Source organism: Bactrocera dorsalis, chromosome 2 (genome assembly GCF_023373825.1).
Source record: "Bactrocera dorsalis isolate Fly_Bdor chromosome 2, ASM2337382v1, whole genome shotgun sequence".
Classification (NCBI taxonomy): Eukaryota; Metazoa; Arthropoda; class Insecta; order Diptera; family Tephritidae; genus Bactrocera; species Bactrocera dorsalis.
Window position 1 is genome coordinate 103141588 of NC_064304.1, and position 18791 is coordinate 103160378.

General features: G+C 32.0%; 4 protein-coding genes across 18 annotated transcripts in view; 3 read left to right on the forward strand and 1 right to left on the reverse strand.

Moving 5' to 3' along the window:
* Positions 1 to 18791, reverse strand: part of LOC105230442 (uncharacterized) — a 29929-nt gene that overhangs the window by 5533 nt on the left and 5605 nt on the right. The window contains exons 5-6 of the mRNA XM_049447078.1: positions 13441 to 13683; positions 13233 to 13386 (exon numbers count right to left, since the gene is read on the reverse strand). Of these exons, the coding sequence (XP_049303035.1) occupies positions 13233 to 13386; positions 13441 to 13683 (397 nt within the window). The remainder of the gene's footprint in view (positions 1 to 13232; positions 13387 to 13440; positions 13684 to 18791) is intronic.
* LOC105230446 (short-chain specific acyl-CoA dehydrogenase, mitochondrial) lies at positions 168 to 1842 on the forward strand. The gene is made up of 3 exons (XM_011211217.4): positions 168 to 341; positions 454 to 675; positions 734 to 1842. The coding sequence occupies exons 1-3, from the start codon at positions 308 to 310 to the stop codon at positions 1705 to 1707; spliced, it is 1230 nt and encodes a 409-aa protein (XP_011209519.1). The 5' UTR covers positions 168 to 307; the 3' UTR covers positions 1708 to 1842.
* Positions 1950 to 9061, forward strand: LOC105230445 (signal peptide peptidase-like 3). Of its 5 annotated transcripts, none has more exons than XM_029552065.2 (8): positions 2583 to 2727; positions 2783 to 2870; positions 5036 to 5886; positions 5962 to 6084; positions 6164 to 6355; positions 6429 to 6882; positions 7020 to 7140; positions 7826 to 9061. In XM_029552065.2, the coding sequence occupies exons 3-8, from the start codon at positions 5607 to 5609 to the stop codon at positions 7892 to 7894; spliced, it is 1239 nt and encodes a 412-aa protein (XP_029407925.1). In that variant the 5' UTR covers positions 2583 to 2727; positions 2783 to 2870; positions 5036 to 5606; the 3' UTR covers positions 7895 to 9061. The 5 variants fall into 5 exon arrangements, with proteins under 5 accessions (XP_011209517.1, XP_029407924.1, XP_029407925.1 ...); XM_011211214.4 differs by having other exon boundaries at positions 2583 to 2646; XM_011211215.4 differs by lacking the exons at positions 2583 to 2727; positions 2783 to 2870 and adding an exon at positions 1950 to 2507.
* LOC105230444 (SH2B adapter protein 1) lies at positions 11006 to 17984 on the forward strand. 11 transcript variants are annotated; one of them, XM_049448443.1, is made up of 8 exons: positions 11007 to 11391; positions 11515 to 11619; positions 12080 to 12483; positions 12551 to 12664; positions 12750 to 12995; positions 13062 to 14111; positions 14750 to 15007; positions 15304 to 17984. In XM_049448443.1, the coding sequence occupies exons 3-8, from the start codon at positions 12130 to 12132 to the stop codon at positions 15400 to 15402; spliced, it is 2121 nt and encodes a 706-aa protein (XP_049304400.1). In that variant the 5' UTR covers positions 11007 to 11391; positions 11515 to 11619; positions 12080 to 12129; the 3' UTR covers positions 15403 to 17984. The 11 variants fall into 11 exon arrangements, with proteins under 11 accessions (XP_011209513.1, XP_049304402.1, XP_049304400.1 ...); XM_049448444.1 differs by having other exon boundaries at positions 12094 to 12483; XM_029552062.2 differs by having other exon boundaries at positions 11007 to 11332.

An 18791-nucleotide genomic window follows, 5' to 3' on the forward strand; every position in this document is an offset into this window, starting at 1 on the left:
AACCGTAATTGGGGAGAGATATAGGTACTTATGTGTAGTATCTATCAATTGTATGGATATTCTCATTGGTTGTAAATTTTTAAATTTTGTATAACAAATGCGATATTCGCAATTCTCTTTCCCCTACTTGTTGCTGGTGCTAAATCGATCATTTCTATCGACTATAGAAACCGTTTAAAAGTCATCGTTTTTGCGTTCGTTTTGTTTTATTTTTTGTATACTTCGCTTTGATAAGTGCATATTTATATTTAAGTTTCTATGCCAAAAAAATCATTCATTAGCTGATATTCTAATTGTCCGTTTCATTATGCAGTCGCTCGTTTATGTAGGCAAATTTCTAGGTAAGTATAAAAATTTGCTGAAAGAAAAAAGATATTTACATTTTTGTATTGCTGAATTGAACTTTGATTTGTAAATATCCTATGTGTGTGTATTTATTTGTTCCCCAAAAAGGCCGCCATGGTACTCTTCAGAATCCTGCAATAAGGCGTATTGCCTGCTTATCTGCTCTGTCTGATACTCATCAAATGTTACAGAAAACATGTAGAGATTTTGTTAATGCGGAAATCGTACCAAAAGCAGCTAAACATGATCGTGAACATTTATATCCTGAAGATCAGTTAAAAAAAATGGGTGAACTGGGACTTATGTCCATAACAACTCCAGAAGAATACGGTTTGTGTAAATTGTTATTACACGACTTGTGATCTAATTTGTATTTTTTTTGGATTAGGCGGCACGGGCTTGGACTATTTGGCATATAGTATAGCAATGGAAGAAATATCTCGTGGATGCGCATCATGTGGTGTGATAATGTCTGTTAATAACTCGCTATTTTTAGGACCAATTCTTGCGTATGGGACACAAAAGCAAAAAGATTTTTGGTTGAAACCTTACACCTCTGGAGACAAAGTCGGTTTTTTTGCGCTATCAGAACCTGGAAATGGTTCTGATGCAGGTGCTGCCTCTACAACCGCAACTGAAAAGAGTGATCGCTATATTTTAAATGGTACGAAAATGTGGATAACCAGTGGTTTTGAAGCTGGAGCTGGCATACTTTTCGCCACTACAGATAAATCCTTGAAGCACAAAGGAATATCAGCTTTTATAGTTCCCAAAGGCTTAAAAGGTTTTACACTTGGAAAAAAAGAGGACAAACTAGGAATACGAGCAAGTTCTACATGCCAGCTAATTTTTGAAGATTGCGAAATTCCGAAAGAAAATATTTTAGGTAAGTCTGGTTATGGATTCAAAATTGCAATGCAATCTTTGGACGCAGGTCGAATTGGTATTGCAAGTCAAGCGCTAGGTATAGCTCAAGCCTCGTTAGAACTGGCGACAAATTATGCGCAAAATCGTAATTCTTTTGGCAAACCGATTGCTAAATTACAAATTATCCAACAAAAGCTGGCGGACATGGCGCTAAGGGTAGAATCATCACGATTGCTAGTTTGGCGTACAGCTTGGCTGAAAGATAATGGTAAATCATATACGAAAGAAGCTGCAATGGCAAAAGTAGCTGCATCTGAAGCAGCTACATTCTGTTCACATCAATGCATTCAAGTTTTAGGAGGCATGGGTTACGTTAGCGATATGGCAGCTGAGCGTTACTATCGTGACGCGCGCATTACGGAAATATACGAAGGTACATCCGAAATACAACGCCTGGTAATTGCAGGACAGGTACTGAAAGAACTTGCTGTTTGATGATTAGCAGAGATTTGTGTATATTTTATACAATTATTTTTGTAGCATTTTCCTTTTTCTCGTACATAAGATATAAAACCTTTACAATTTGTTTATACTGTTTCATAAATAAATACATATCAATATCTATACTAACTAGTGTGCTACGTTTTGATAAAGTACGATGCAATTTTAATGCACTATAGCAACACTATATGATGCAACATCAACCCAGATGTAATTTGCAATGACAGTACTACATTTATTTCCTTACAACTTGGTTGTGAGGATGTCTTAAAATAGGGCCGTGAATTGCAGTTGACGGAATGTAGTAGTTTTATTCACAAAATTTTCATTGAATAAGTTATTTAAAGAAGATTTCAGAAATAATCATTTATTGCAGAAGTGATTCTAAAACAAAATTATGAGCAAAATGCATTTCGGCGTAAATGTTACGAATTGTGAAAGCTGAACCACAGGAAACTGAGACATGTTACCAGACCTTAATATTCGGTTAGCAGCAAATAATGCACTAACCTTTACTAAAAGTCTAAGAATTCTAACTGCACATAGATAAACAAAATCGAGTTTTTCCTTAAATATACTATTTTGTTAAAAAAACTGTAAAGAAGGAACTGCCCATGTGAAATTTTGTTGATTTTTTTTAATTATGATTATACAGACAATCAATTTATCTAAAAAGAAATATAAAACAAAATATATCTGGTCACCCCATTCAAAAAGCAATGAAAGCGCAGAAATAATAAATGATAATAAATAAGAGAGCGAGAAAGTTAACATAAATACATATATGAGGAAAGGTAAGCAAACACTATTGGATTAAACATGAAAATGGGCAATAAGAAAGAAACCTGCGAATAGTTTTTGTGCACAGTGCTGTAGTGCGTTCAAGTGTAAACGGATTGAATCAAATAATGGAATATATATTAATTAAAAAATGTAAGGGTGAAGAAAGCCACTAAAAAACTATTAAAGCTATCTACCAGATATATACAAGAGGTGTAAACTTTTATGAAATATGTACAAATATGCTAGTATCCATTGTGGGTTTATATATAAAAATATTTTCTCGCAGATTTGACGTAAGCTGTGTGCATTATAGAAGAAAAGTGCTGTGGAAATGTGTTTAGGCAAAGTGAAAAACTTCAGCACTTACATATATAGTAAGTTGTAAGCGAAGAAATACTTAAAGTTAGAAAAGACTAGATAATGGTACGAAATATACATATGTATGCTAAGAGTAATTAACTAAATAAAAATCGGTTTATCTTTTCATTTAAAATAATTTCGGGTTTCTACAAGTTTTGCACAGAAATGCTATATGAATGTAAAGTTTCTAAGCCCCTAATAATATTTGAAGAAAACTTTTTGAAGCCGAAAACTTTCTTATTATATTGCTTGCTACAATTACAATTTTCTGTATATAATAAAGTTGTAATTATGAAGATAATGGCTATAACACAAAAACAACATACGTTTTTTCATTCCTTTTAATGTGGTACTTCGTATTCTTCTTTCTACAGCAAACTTTTCGTATAAGTTTTCTTCTTTGTTTTGCTAATGGCAACATATACCGTTCTCTCTGTAGTATATACAATTGTATATATTTAGAGTAAAAATATTTATATAAAAAAGGATTCAAAAGAGCATCCTGTACTGGCATTTCATTATTTATTTTCAATTTATTCTTAATAAAGATGGAATAAAAAAACATATTTGTGCAGATGGTAGTTTACCCGTATATATAATAAATCGGCGACCTGAGAATCGGCAAATCTCAAGTTATGCAAAACAATAATACAATTATTATTCGACTGCAAAAAAAAATTGCAAAAGGATCGTGAAAAATTTATTTAGTTCTTGATAAAAATAAGGAACTTATTATATCTAATATTGAACGTATGACTTATACAATTGAAACTCATTTCAAGTATGAACAATTCAAAATACTAATATGTACCATATATGAGATTTGTTGAAATATATAGTATGAATATGGTATTTGCTGAAGTTTTCTGTACTTCGTTAAGGGGTTACCTGGGTTTCCCCAAGAAAAAAAGGTCTATTCAATTTTTTTTATTATAAAGAGTGAATCAAACTTTTTATTTTTATTAAGTTCCTCGATTTTTTTAATAGCTGTAATTTAAAAAACTGCGTCGTTTAGGACCCCGTAAATTATATCTCGAAGAGTAAAATTTCATTAATATCGGTTGAGTAGTTAGCGAGAAGTCTTGACAACCGACTTTGAAAACACAGTTTTTATAAAAGCGAGGTTCCAAGTTTTAAGTTGCTATAGAGGATGTATTTCGAAAACTATTGCTTGGATCAACTTGAGCAATTAAATAAGACAAAAAGGAACAATTTTTTGAAGCCGTGAAACTCTTGTAACGCCTTAATAAAAATTTTTAAGTGAATATTTATTATAATTATAAAACATAAAGCTGCGAATGAGATAATTAGGTATTGTTTTGTACTAATTCGACGAAAAATCAGAAAGTTCGTCATTTCTAGGTTACCAACTGAGCTGGGGGATTTGTGTTCCAATCCGCAACTGCAAGCTATATTCAATATGTACATATGTATGTATGTATTTTTTTATTTTTTTATTTACTTACATACTTACTTAGGCAAGTGTATAAAAACAAATAAGACAACTGCAAATACAAGTTTTATTTTTGTTGACATTTATAACTTATTTTCCTAAAATATGTTACTTTTTTGTTATTCAATTGTATCATTTGTATACTACATACTTAGGCAAGTGTATAAAAACAAATAAGACAACTACAAATAACTACAGCTTTTATTTTTGTTGACATATAACTTCTTATCCTAAAATGTATTACTTTTTTGTTCTTTAATTATATCATTTGTTATGGTCTATTTTGGTGACAAATTCTAAAAAACGTGTTTCGTAAATATATCCCCTTCCTACAGGAAACATTCTTGCCAGGTAACATCTGTGTAAACAAACTCAAAGATATTGTACTGTTTCTCTTTCGAGTTAAACACCTTTCCGAGGGTTTCTATGCGACAATCTGTGTATGTTTAAGTACTGTTTTTGATAATATACGTAGATCTAAATGTGCGTTTTATCTATGAACATACATACATATTGATCTTTTTTAGACCGATAGGTTATGAAATTTTTATAAAAAAAAAGCAGCAAGATTTTACTTCTTATCTGCTTCATAAATATAATATTTTATATTCGTCAGTTATTTGTATATAAAATATATATACATAAAGGAAAACTTTTTTATATAATATCAAGAAGCTTATTTACATTTTTTGAATTATTATACATTGTTGTTATTTTTTATTTCAGTAAACGTATAAAAGTCAATGCACGATCAGTCTACTTTGCACTGTTTGCTTTTTTTATGGTATCCCAATAATTGCTGCAATATTGTCACAACACGCTGGGGTCTCAGGTTGTAACCATTCGCTGTTCCACTGCCTGCCCTGCTGATAAGGCAATCAGCGCAGCAGCGCTGTTGTTAAACCGTGTGCATGGATAATAACACATTGAGCAGGAGCTCTGTTTACTTAGCAGGTATCTAAAAGCCACATTATCAGCAAACGTACCCGTCAAACTACATACATACATGGTACTTTGGCGGCAGGCAGTCGACGCAGACAAACAACAAACTAAGCAATACTATCACGCAGGCCGAAGCGAAAGTAAAATAATTAAATATACTTATATGTATGTATAACACTTGGTGTGCTAGAGGAAAAGGTGGTGCATTAATATTGATTTAAGCACTTCACATCTAGTGTACATAACCATAAGGGGGTGTGTGTGCGTGTGTTTGTGGCGTTAGACGCTGGTGCGCAAGCGTACAACGCACAATAGCATACGACTACGAACAAGCTGTTATCAATTACGGCGCGCAATGTCGCACGGCATAGTGAGCGGGGGAGCAGGAGCAGCAGTCGTCGATAGCAGTAGTCTTAACGCACAGTCCGCTACCACAGAATATCGCGAAGTACATTGGACATCGAATGTCATGGATTCTTCACGCGTCTCCACTTGTCTCATTTCGATGCTGTTGATCGTGTATGGCAGTTTTCGTAGTTTGAATATTGAACAGGAGGCTCGTGAACGTGAACAGAAGAAGCGTAGTGAATCAATGATGAATTTATTAACAGGGGAACCTGTGGAACAAGAGACCAGTGGGTATCACAACTAACTTTTTTTCTTTTGTTTTGTTCTTTAACAAATTATAATATAATTTTTATATTCTTTAGGCAAATTCGCAACGCTCGATACAATGCATGCATTGTGCTTGCCACTCGGAGCTTCAGTTTCATTGTTGGTTATGTTTTTCTTTTTCGATTCAATGCAATTACTTTTCGCCGTTTGTACAGCAAGTGAGTTGATTCTCGTTGGACCACCTTATCGTACATAATTAAGCATAATTTAATGATTATTTGTTTTAATAATTTACAGTAATTGCAACGGTGGCTTTAGCCTTTCTGCTATTGCCCATGTGTCAGTACATAATACGACCATGCACCGATGGTAATCGCATATCGTTTGGTATATGTGGTCGCTTTACTGCAGCTGAATTATTCAGTTTTGCGCTCTCTGTGTCAATTGTATGCATTTGGGTACTCACCGGACATTGGCTGTTAATGGATGGTAAGTTCTTTCATCGAAATGCATCTATCAATATTTATCTGTTGCTTACTCACCTCTTTAAAATATTTCGCAGCAATGGGCATGGGTCTATGTGTGGCATTTATCGCTTTTGTACGCCTGCCAAGTCTTAAGGTGTCTACACTTTTGCTAACTGGACTGCTCATCTACGACGTCTTCTGGGTTTTCTTTTCATCGTATATTTTTAGCACAAACGTGATGGTTAAGGTGGCCACCAGGCCTGCTGACAATCCGGTCGGCATAGTAGCGCGAAAACTAAACTTGGGGGGTATTGTGAAAGAGCCACCGAAACTTAACTTGCCAGGCAAATTGGTTTTTCCAAGCATACACAATAGTGGACATTTTTCAATGTTGGGTCTAGGTGATATTGTGATGCCGGGTTTACTGTTATGCTTTGTTTTGCGTTATGATGCATATAAGAAATCGCAGGGGATAACTACGGATCCCACGTTGCAGCCACCGAAAGGAGTCGGTTCGAGGCTTACCTACTTTCACTGTTCCTTATTGGGGTAAGTCCATTATAATGTGTAATTTTTAAGTGATATATATCACTTATAATTACTCACATAAAATGTATTTATATTAATCTTGTTTACAATATTTCATTTTCAATAATAATAAAACAACAAAATTTGTGTTGTTATAGCTACTTTCTTGGGCTGCTAACCGCTACCGTAAGCTCAGAAGTTTTCAAAGCAGCACAACCGGCATTATTATACTTGGTGCCGTTCACGTTATTGCCGTTGTTGACTATGGCTTATCTCAAGGTAATATATTTGTAATAAAAAAATGTACATATATTTCGGTGTGGAAAATACAGCTCCTTTTGTTTTCCGAAATGGCTATAGAAATTTTAATAAATATTGTTTATAACACCTGACGACCTGATCGGAGTCAATTTAGTCATATCCGACTGTCTGTCCGTCTGTCTGTATATCGCGAACTAATCTCTCAGTTTTTAAGATATTGTTGAGAAATTTTGCACATGTCCTTTTCTAATCAGGAAGTCGGAACCGATGCTATCGAAACGCCATACGAACTGAACGATCTAAAGATCTTATATGCAAAGTTTTTTATTTCACAAGATATATTCACAAAATTTGGCAGGTATTATTGTCCAAGGCAACTCCTAAAATCGGGCCACCATAGCATAAGACTGCAACACAAACTGAACGATCAAAATTAAGCACTGGTAAGAAAACATGAACCTATAAGGGTAATATATATATTGTTGCAGCCGAAGGTAAATTTTTTTTCTTTCAAAAACAACTATATTTAGGGGTGCAAATTACAGCTCTTTTGTATTCAGAAATTGTAAAAATACTATTTATAAAAGTACTAAGATTTTTTCCATAATTGTCGGTATATTTATTTACTCATTATTTTTCCTCAAATTTATTTTGGCACTGAAATATTCATAAATTTAAAAGCTATTTTTATAATTCCTTATAGGGCGACTTGCGACGCATGTGGAGTGAACCGTTCATCACGCAACAACCATCAAAGCAACTGGAAGTCTGAGTGCTTAGCCTCTTTTTTCCTTCGTATACGTTTAACGAACTACGTTTATACAAGGAATGAATTATTTTAGTTTTTGTATTTTAATTATAATAATAGACATAAACCAACTTGGAGCATGCATGAGGGTGGGGGTTGTGAATAATACGTAGTATGTATGCTGAATCAAGAGTTTAAGACAAGAAAAAATTTTTACTCATTTTACGTTTAATTTTTACATGTTTATTTTTCATTAAAAAATATTCATTGAACTAAAATATAGTAACATTTAAGTGTAATGCGCTCAGATATGAAAATGAGATTCAATAATAGTAACGTATTTGTATGTAAAACATCCGTTAATACAACAATGTATTAAATAGTGAAAAAAGCCAAAATTTAGCGCACTTGAGAAAAATAAATATTACAGCAATGTCGATGTATGATTACATATTTCCATATACAAAATACATACATGCCTCAGTATATCATCTTAAGAATCTACATCCGCACGTTAAGAATGATGAGTTCTATAGAAATGTATAAATATATACAGACACACAAAAAATACATGCATACAATAAACAGTACTCATTAAGCCACTCATTAGGTATAACTATCATCTGAACGAATCAATTTCGTTAATTTATATAGAACTGAATTTTATTAAAACTCGCTTAAAGCAAATTAGTAAACAATTAAAGAATATATGAACAATACATTAGAGGGCCAATCTTTATCAACCTTTTTAAGTTTTTTTTATGTTAAAGAAACAATGATATCTCGCTGTAGCAGCGCATGTTCACAGTAGCAGCGCATGTCACAGAATCTACGTAAACGGGACGGGCTGAATTTATACCCGGCAAAGCATTGTCAACTCGTCACCATTCCTTGAAATTACTTCAGCAATGTTTTTTGCCGCTACAAAAACAACAACAAGTGCTGTCCTATAAACATTTTATACATTTCGAATTAAATCTAACTGAATTGAGTAAATAAATTAAGCTCTCCTATCCTTTGGATGTTGGAAAAAAGTTTCAATAACTACATTTTTAATCTAAGTTTTTAGACACTTTTAAACAAAAAAATTGTTTATACAGGTGTACATTGTACAAGAACATGTATTAATTTATACATTTATGAGATATCGTTATTAATAAATTGTTAATGCAAAGTTTTTTTGGTCACAGACATACACTCTGAGTTTTTATACTCCATTTAAAAGCAAAATCCGAACCAGCCAATAAAATATCTTTTTAATATCTGTTTGAAACCATTTCATTAATTGATAGCAGCACATTACATACATATGTATTTTGTGACATATTGAAAACAATTTATTAGTTTATAGTCACTTAACTGTTACAAAACAAATGCAAAGTGCTGCAGTGGGTCCTAACGTTCAATTTTCCGTTATGATTTTTTTTATTTATCAAATCTGTTATTAAAAATGGAAAACTAAAACGGATACCTTAAGCAATAGTTTCAACTTTTAATTGTATTTAAATTAAAATTTCGTTATTATATCTGATCGAAAATAAACAATTTTTTATTAAAATTATAATTACAAATACATTGTAATAATTATAGAAATGCTCAAAGATGTTAGAATGAATTTAAAGCACTGTTACTCAGAATAGTGAGCGCCTTTACTGTTGGTGGCACTCAAGTTAGTGTAATTTCGGGTTTTGTATCCTCCGATTGTCAATGAAAGTGTATTAATAGAGGTTTTATGAAAATTCTAAAAAATGTTATGTACACATTTATAATCTTAATGCGCATCTATTATAGTTAATTTCAAAGCGCAAATAATCAGCATTTTATAATAATCTTTCAACGAAGAAAAATACTGTAAAATTAATAATTTCAACAATCAATATTATGGAATCACTTTAGAAAATTGCGTAAAAGTTTAATTTGTGAGTAACTTGTAGATCAGAATTATTATATTTATTATCTTTTGCACACACTTAAATGTGTATTTTATGGTTATTGAAATTTAATAGAGAATTTATATTTATTTAGGCTCACTTTGACAATTCGGTAGATAAACATCTTATCTGAAATTATACAAATTATTCATCATATCTCAGCAAACAATAAACAAACGTCAACTTAAAACCGATGCATTTCTTATAAACAATAAGCAAAGACATTAATAGACAACGTAACACTTTTATATATATAATTTGTTTCGACACGATCTTTCTATATCTCTCAATGAACCCATCGATGTTTTCATTCTAATAGTTGGAAGATTTTTTAACCTCATAAGTAAAATTCATATGGCATATGGCAAAACAAAACTGTTCGAGATTATTTTTTCAAAAGAGTGTTTATTAAAATACGACAGTATATGTATTTGTATTTACACAACTCATACCATTTTCAAGTTGCAGATGAAATTTGAATACACAACAAAACAAATCGCAGCACTTATCGATAGAAATATTTTACAAAATAAAACTTGTAAAATAAAATACACAAGGGTAGCTATTAAGTAAAGGCAATTTTTGAATATACTTATATATTCGTAAGTATTATGTAAAACGTTGAATTTTAAATTAGTTTTTTTTATTCTTATTACTATTGTATTAATTTACTAATTACAAGTAAATTGCATAAGATTTAGCAAAAACTGATGAAATAAGGTATAATATTTAATATAAATGCAAATTTTTTATGTTGAACTATTTGATATAATTTTAAATATAAGTAAATTGTTTAACAATAAAAAAAATATATATGAAACCAGTGCCAGTGTTTTCTAAACTTTATCTGCATCTGACAAGATTTCTACAATATGTTGCTGCTGTAGCGGTTATCTAATCTTCGCTTGGATGGTATGGTTTATGTTGGTTGTATTAAAGTAATCTAACCTAAGCCGCAGGAAACGTGCCATATGTTTCCAATAAAATGTGGCTAGAAAGTCGTGTTTATTTTAGTTTTTTCTTTTAATTTTTCAAATAATATTTATAAATAATTTTGAAAATAACGGCTCTAAATTCTTAATTGAACACACAATTTTAGATGACAAATACGCTCCTGTGATTAGCCTAACGTTCATATGCGTAGTTGGCAATTAATTTCATATCTACAGTTGGCAACATCTTTGTTGTGCGTAAGGAATAGTTGGCAATATCGTTTACAATAGCAAAGTGAAAATTTTTTCTTCTCTTCAGTGCGTTTTCCAGCTTTTCCGCTTTTATTTATTTATAAAACCGTTTAAAAACAAATTTTTAATAAATAAATTTATATTAATAAAAGAAGATGTGTAACAAAGCATTGAAAATATATCATAAATATGTTGAAAATGCTTAGATAAGTCTAATGTAAAATAAGTGCTGTTTCTCGTTCTTAGGACGAGAAAATCCATGTGTACAATAAGAGGCGTGAAGCATATGAGAAAATGCGCATCTTAACAGAGAAATAACTTTTATTTAAGAAATCAATAACTTCAATGTGAGTTTAATATAACTAAAATTTAAATTACGACAGCTGGTTGAATATATTTACTTAAGGTGAATGCCGCTTTTTTGACCAAACGTTGATAAAATATTACTTTTCCCACAATTTTGTAGTATTTTTTCTCGAATTGATCGCATATCATAATCATATTAAATAAAACTTTTTAATATTGTTAGTCAAATTGATATACAATTAAACGGATTAATAATTATTGAATCAAAGCAAAGAAATATTTGTTAGGCGTTTGCTAAAAATATAAATGGGGATTTAGTTCCAACTAGGTATGTACATATGTATATGTATGTAATTGAATATACACATCTACATAAGTATATGTTTTGCATTTATAGTAAATATTTGTTTTTCTTTTGAACTTATTTCTTAAAAAAAAAACGAACTTAAAATATATATAATTGAAGGATATCACAAGAAATTCAAAAAAGTCTGTAATAATTTAGTTCATATTAAAAAACGGGTTTATTTGTGTTATTGGCATAAAAAGTGATAACAGCAATTTCTTTCATAAAATAGTTATTTATTCGAATTAAAAATATGCGACAAGCCATTTAATAAAACGATGCTAAAATAAAAAAGTATACAAATGTATGTTATATGTATCTCTACCTAAATTACAAATAACATCTCAGAATCAAGTTTAGAGGCTTATGAGTTAAGTTAGAAATAATATATGTATTTACATAAGTGCCAAATACAAGATTATATAACTTTATTAATTTGTAGAATATTTACTTCAGACATTTTCGTGCCGGATAAAGAAGAATAATAATAATATGGGCGGAAATAGTACAACAAATACTTTTACCGCTGGTGGCTATATTGGGCCTGCTAGCGGAAGTAGTGTTGGTGGTAGCAGCGGTGGTGCCGTAGGCGGTGATCTTATACCAAATATGAGTTCTGCTAGTGGTACTTCATATGCTTATGGCACAAGTTGGGAAGAATTCTGTGAACGTCATTCACGTGTAGCGGCAGCTGATTTTGCTAAGGCTTGCATAAATTATATAAATGGAAATTTGCCACCCGAGGAGGCGCGCAATATTTCCTATCGGAGCTTCGGACAAAAGTTTGCCGAAGCATTTGTGGATCATTTCGAAACTGAATTCTGTCATAGACGTAACAATCTTAAGGTTAGTTCTCCTTGAGGGCAACGTATTTAAGAATTTTCAATGAATTTTCTTTCCATTTAATTTGTAGACTGGTAATGGAAATTCATTAGAAGAAAGTGGCAACACAGCGGAAGATTCGCCGAAAATCTTTCAAAAAGCATTCTTTCGACGCCTTTCGTTTAAAGGTCTGCGCAAGGGCAAGGTGGGCAATAATTTTACCAATTCTAATAGTTATCTATATACATATCATAATATAGAACAGTTCATTTTAATATATTTAATATTAGAATTTCTTATTCCTGCAGACGCTTTTTCATAAGAACAGCGATGATTTAGATGGTAGCAAACACAGCAAGACAAAGATCTCGAAAATTATTGTTGAATGTCGTAAAGAAGGTTACGTCTATAATTTAACACCCGAAAGTTTGGATCAACCAACTGGCACGCAAAAATGGGAAAAATGTCGTCTGGCACTAGTGAAAGCTGTTGGCGGTTATATGTTGGAGTTCTATACGCCACCTAAAGCTACAAAGGTTTCTCAGCGTTAATTTTAAATATATTTACGCTTCATTAGAATTATAAAAAAATATTTATTTCAGCCTCGAAGTGGCGTTTTTTGTTTCCTAATATCGGAGGCAAGAAAAACAACTCGGCTTGAAATGCCCGACCGTGAAAACACTTTTGTATTGAAGGCAGATAACAATATGGAATATGTTATTGAGGCAGAGAGCAGTGATGAAATGCACAGCTGGTTAGCCACTATACGTTACTGCATGCGTACACCGCCTACGCAGCAATTGCCTTTAGAATCGGCAGATGCATTGCTTACTGGTGGTGGTGGTGTCGGTGGCATAATGGGTGGTATTTCGGCAACAACTTCAATGGCTATGAGTCCGAGTGGCAATTTAACTTCCACAGATGGTACTATTCCACGCAGTGGTGGCATTAATAATCCACAATACCATCAGACAAACATACTTGGTTCTAACGGCAATGTCGGCCCAAGCAGTTCACAATCGGACAATGCACTGGTATCTGGAAATGGGGGAGTAGGTGCAACGGCAACTATTGGTAATGATGGAAATGCAATAGATGGTATACCTGATATACCGCCGAGACGTGTCGGACCTGGCGAACGCGGTGAACAACGCCTATCGGCGTCGAGTAATTTCGAACCCGAAGGTGATTCTGAACTGGATATAAATGTAGCGGATTTAACGGCTGAAATGCGACAGTATCCCTGGTTTCATGGTACACTGCCGCGTTCAGAGGCAGCACGTATGGTATTACATTCAGAAGCAGCAGGACATGGTTTCTTTTTAGTGCGTCAAAGTGAGACGCGCAAAGGTGAATTTGTGCTCACATTCAATTTTCAAGGGCGTGCTAAACACTTACGTATGACCTTGTCGGAGAAGGGCCAATGCCGTGTACAGCATTTATGGTTTCCTTCGATACAGGAGATGCTCGAGCACTTCCGGCACAATCCAATACCATTAGAATCGGGCGGCACATCTGACGTTACACTAACCGAGTGGGTACATAATCAAGGAACTTCGTGTAGCGGCACAATTGATGCCAGCAGCAATGCTGAAACAAACGGTGGGCATCAACCACAACAACAACAGCAACAGCATCCATCACCGAGACATGTGAGATAGCCTAAATTTTGGAGTCCATTCAGTGTCAGTGATGATTTTGATTTGATGTTTTCGTATTTTATTTTGAATTTTTTTTTTGTGTAAATTCTAATTTTTTTGACATCGTTGAACAACAATTCAACACGGCTCCATTAAATTTTGCACTTGACTTGCTTTCAATACGGACAAGGAGCATCAAGCGTATAACATTACAATATAACTACAAAAAAAGTTGTGCAAAATCAAATATTATGTACAAATTTAATGGTAGCTTTGATTTTAAATTTAAAATAAGTAATATTTTACTTAACTTTTTATTTTCATCTAGTTTGTGTATGTTAAAATTAGCACAATTTCCTTTATTGTAATATTTTAATTATTGTTATTATTTTTTTTTCGTAATATCTTAGATACTTTTTCTCTTCATATCTATAAGTATATGCATAACTATGTATGTTTGTATTGAAAATCCTTTTTACGTTTAGTTGCATGGATCTGAGTCATCAGCTTTCCACAACAAAATCAAATAATACTAACACCAGTCGCACGCAATGTGTTCGTGTCACGTATTCAAAATCAAAGTGCCATGTATTTTCTTTTCTTCCTATTATTCCATGCCACAATTGCATTTGTTTACTGGCGGATTGCAGCCGCAACATGTAATCACAATGAACATGAGTGTGCGCTTAAAAACGTGCGAAATTGAGTTACCGTTCCTACACCAGCAGCAGCAACAAACGCAGCCGCCGCATCACCATCATGTACATGTACAACCGCCGCAAATATCAGCACAGCAACAGCAATCACATCAGCAGCAACAGCAACCGCCGCCGCAGCAGCAGCAGCAACAACAACAGCAATTAAACACGCCACAATTACGCACGTCAACAGTATCACTGCAATCACCGGTACATATTTACATACGTTGTAACTTATATAGCCAACAAACATTGATGACGAAATCAAAACAAAGCAAAATTTGATAACCGATCTAAATCTTAAACCTCCTCAACAGGAGTATATTGGCGTGCTTAACAAAAGTGACATTGCTTCTTATTATGACAATACTAATATTTACAAATCGCATCTTACAAATTTCACAAAGGATGGCGAAACATTTCTTTCGCTTGTTTGTTGGCTATATTACGTAAAAAAATAAAAATTCATTTATTTATATGTATTTGCATTCGATTGTCATTTACAGAATCCACACCTTAGTGGTGCAAGAGTGGCAAGCATTAACGATTTGAACGCAAATGAAATGGGCCCACGCGCGGTCGATAACCAGTACAGTTTTGTGTAACTCAATTCCGCTACGAATAAAGTATCCTTGGCAAAGCCGCAATACAAAGGAAACTATATTTACCTATATACATGCATACTGACATAAGTGAATGTAAGCTTAAAGCAGCTTTTTTTTTGTCGTTTTTCCGTTGCCTTCCATATGAGAATTGCATAATTCGACAGATTTTGCCATGGTTTCCTTTTAAATTAACAGCATTTCCTTAATCTTCTATTGTGTTCACAAACCTAACGTAATAAATGCATGTATATTTATAAAGTATTTGTAAATACATACATACATACACCTTTAAATGATTTACAATTGTAGGCTTTAAAATTATTAAGAAGTTTGCTTCCTATGTTTTGTAAAGCAAAAACAGTTTATAAGGCTTTTTTTTTTTAGCTAAATTAAGTTCTACTGTGCGTTGTTGCATATTTAAATTATAAATACATATGTATACGCATATTCACATGGTATGTCTTACATTGTTCAGTTAATTTAAACACGAATTTCTTGTGTATTCAAGTATATCAAGTAACGCATAATTAAGAATAACTTGCTATTGATTTCGAAACTTTTACTAAACAATTGTAAATATTATTTGCTCAATTACCGATATATAATTATATATTAAAGATAATTATATTTAGCTGATATTTAAAATTTTCAATTAGATTTCTCCTAAAAACAAAAAGGCTGCTTAAGTAGTAGATATAATCGTAAGTACATATTTTTTTTAAGCAAACACTGAAGTTAGGTTTTTCGACTTATATTCAGGTCAATGAGTAAAGATAATTAAAAAAAAATTAAACTATAAGCTAAATAATAACATACAATACTCAACAAATAAGAAAGAAAACATTGAAAAAGACCAAACAATTTATTTACATGCGTTGTTGTTGTCGTCACAGCATAAATCTACAGAATTTGGTTTGGATAAATTCTGCTGAAAAGGCAATACTTGACCTGTTATATCAATGAAAATGCAGTTATGTAAACAAGTTTTATATGAGATGTAATTTAATGATGAATTTGAAGAAATTAACACAACACTTTCGAAAATGTTCAGTTAATGTCATGTATTTATTAATATGATTTTAATGTTTAAAAAACTGCATATTATTCCTCCTTACATATAAAATAATGAAAAGCCAAACTTTTATAGACATTTCCAAGAGCTAGAATGTGCTAATATCAGTGTTTAAACTTGTAAAAATTTCAGGGCACATAAATTGAGACACAGTTTATACGTTTATATGCAGAGTATTAAATATACTTATATTTTTAAATTATCAGCATGACCAACTGAGTCGATTCAGCCATGCCCATACGCGAACTAGTTCCTCAGTTTTTGAGATGTCGATCGAAATTACGTACAGTTATTTTCTCCCCGTGGAGCAGGTATACAACTGAACAATCAAAATTAAGTCCTTGTGTGGAAAACTGTTTTATTTGACGAGATATCTACACCAAATTGGCATGGGTTATTGGTTAAAATAATTGTACAAACTCCGAACAAATTAAGTAAGAGTCAAGATCGGATCACTATAGAATACAGGTACTAGCTGACATACAAACTGCTCGATCTTTTAATGAAAACTTTTTATTACCAAATATACAGTTTTTGACCAGTGAAATTGTTTTTGTTTGTTTGTTTTAACGTGTATGTATGCTTTCGTCATATTCATCAATTAATAAAAGTTATTTAAATATTGTATAAACATACATAAATGCATATATTGTAAGTGAAAAGTGGTTGTAATACTAAAATTAAAGATTTTCTCTCTTTGAATGTTTCTAAGACAAGGACAAAAAGTGTTTGTTGAATTTACTAAACATGTAGGAATAATACTTGACGTCAACGTCGCATGGAATTGAATTCTAGACATACAGATAAAGATTGAGTTTGAATTATTATGTAATATTATATATGCTTGTACATATGTATTTACATCCAGGCAAGTTTGAACATATTTAAAAGGACAAAATCAAATAAAAGTAACACATTTAAAGTACTATGTCTTATACAGATGTTTATATACATACATACGTATTTGCAACCATTTAAGCCCATAGTTAAAACAAAATATATATGATATACGTACTCATTTATAAATGTAAAGCGTTGTATAGTAATATATGTGCTGTATAGTCCTATATACATATATACATAAATACATATACGAGTATTTGCAAGTTTATTGCTAAACAAAACAACACAAACAATGTTACACAGATATTCCTATGCGTATCAGTTAAAATTTTGATGCAACTACCTACATACATACATACAAGCAAATATTTGTTTACGCAAAAAACCAAACGCTACAATACACAATAGTTAAACAATAAGTTATGTCACAGAACGACTTGATCATTAGAGAAAACAATTTAGGATTTTTTATTCTAAGCCGTTAAATAATATTTGCATCCTAACTAGAAACACAGAAAATATACTTTAAACATAAATATTTTCGCTGAATCCGTACACATACATATAGGTAGTATATTTTTATGGGCTTTTTTCGTGTACTTGCAAAATCATTAATTTCATTTGATTTGAATTATTTAATAAAAATGATTGTTCAACATAATGGTAATCGCTAAATTTTTTTATGTCGGCAAATGTTGTGGAATAGCCCGAGATTTTCGTTAATTTGTTTAACGGTAATAATGTCTAAAATTCTGGCTGAGTTTTGAACTATAGCCGTTGAAGGTATAATAGTTTCTCTGTGGGTTTGGGGAAGAACAATGCTTGCAAAGAACATTTAACATAAATAAATAAATAAACAAAAACTAAAAAAATCTTAAACTAAATCAAGATTAATAAAATACTAAAAATAAATAAACATATTATAAAAAAAAAAAGCAAATATAAAAAAAATTTAAATATAAATTATTTAAATATGTATAACATAAGTTCTCCAATGCTAGTCTGAACTACATTATTTTAAGAATTAAAATTACCCATATAAACCAGATCTTTAATAATTTGGGTGGTTGTTGTAGCAACTGAATCATTTCGAAATTAATTTTGGATTATGCTTTGGGTTTGACAGTCTTTTTTCGGTTAATATCGGCACAAATATATACCATTAATGCAATAGTTATCCGTGGTACATGAAGCTATTCAACACAATGGATAATTTCGGAACGTAGATAGGTCGACTTTTTTAATACAACTTTCCGTGTATCTTTTGACAATTCATACTTTAACGGCAAAACGAAAAAAAGTTTTGTTTTCGTGCTGCTCTTTAATGAAAATGGCGTCTGTTATTTAGCAAAGCGTGAAAAGATGGAGTTACCCAACATTTACTTTGCTTTGCATGCATTGAACTAAATCTGTCAAAACAAATACTTGAAGCAAAGCCATGCAAGAGTTGTATATGAATCGGCCATAATTGCTT

Bases quoted from the DNA above. Each gene is read 5' to 3' on its own strand.
- LOC105230446 (XM_011211217.4), top strand. From the start codon at position 308: ATGCAGTCGCTCGTTTATGTAGGCAAATTTCTAG. The intron at 342-453 runs GTAAGTATAAAA...TTCCCCAAAAAG, and splicing joins TTATGTAGGCAAATTTCTAG to GCCGCCATGGTACTCTTCAG. The intron at 676-733 runs GTTTGTGTAAAT...TTTTTGGATTAG, and splicing joins AACAACTCCAGAAGAATACG to GCGGCACGGGCTTGGACTAT.
- LOC105230445 (XM_011211215.4), top strand. From the start codon at position 5,607: ATGTCGCACGGCATAGTGAGCGGGGGAGCAGGAGCAGCAGTCGTCGAT. The intron at 6,356-6,428 runs GTAAGTTCTTTC...AATATTTCGCAG, and splicing joins ACATTGGCTGTTAATGGATG to CAATGGGCATGGGTCTATGT. The intron at 6,883-7,019 runs GTAAGTCCATTA...GTGTTGTTATAG, and splicing joins TTTCACTGTTCCTTATTGGG to CTACTTTCTTGGGCTGCTAA.
- LOC105230444 (XM_049448443.1), top strand. From the start codon at position 12,130: ATGGGCGGAAATAGTACAACAAATACTTTTACCGCTGGTGGCTATATT. The intron at 12,665-12,749 runs GTGGGCAATAAT...ATTTAATATTAG, and splicing joins AAGGTCTGCGCAAGGGCAAG to AATTTCTTATTCCTGCAGAC. The intron at 14,112-14,749 runs GTGAGATAGCCT...GGCGGATTGCAG, and splicing joins AGCATCCATCACCGAGACAT to CCGCAACATGTAATCACAAT.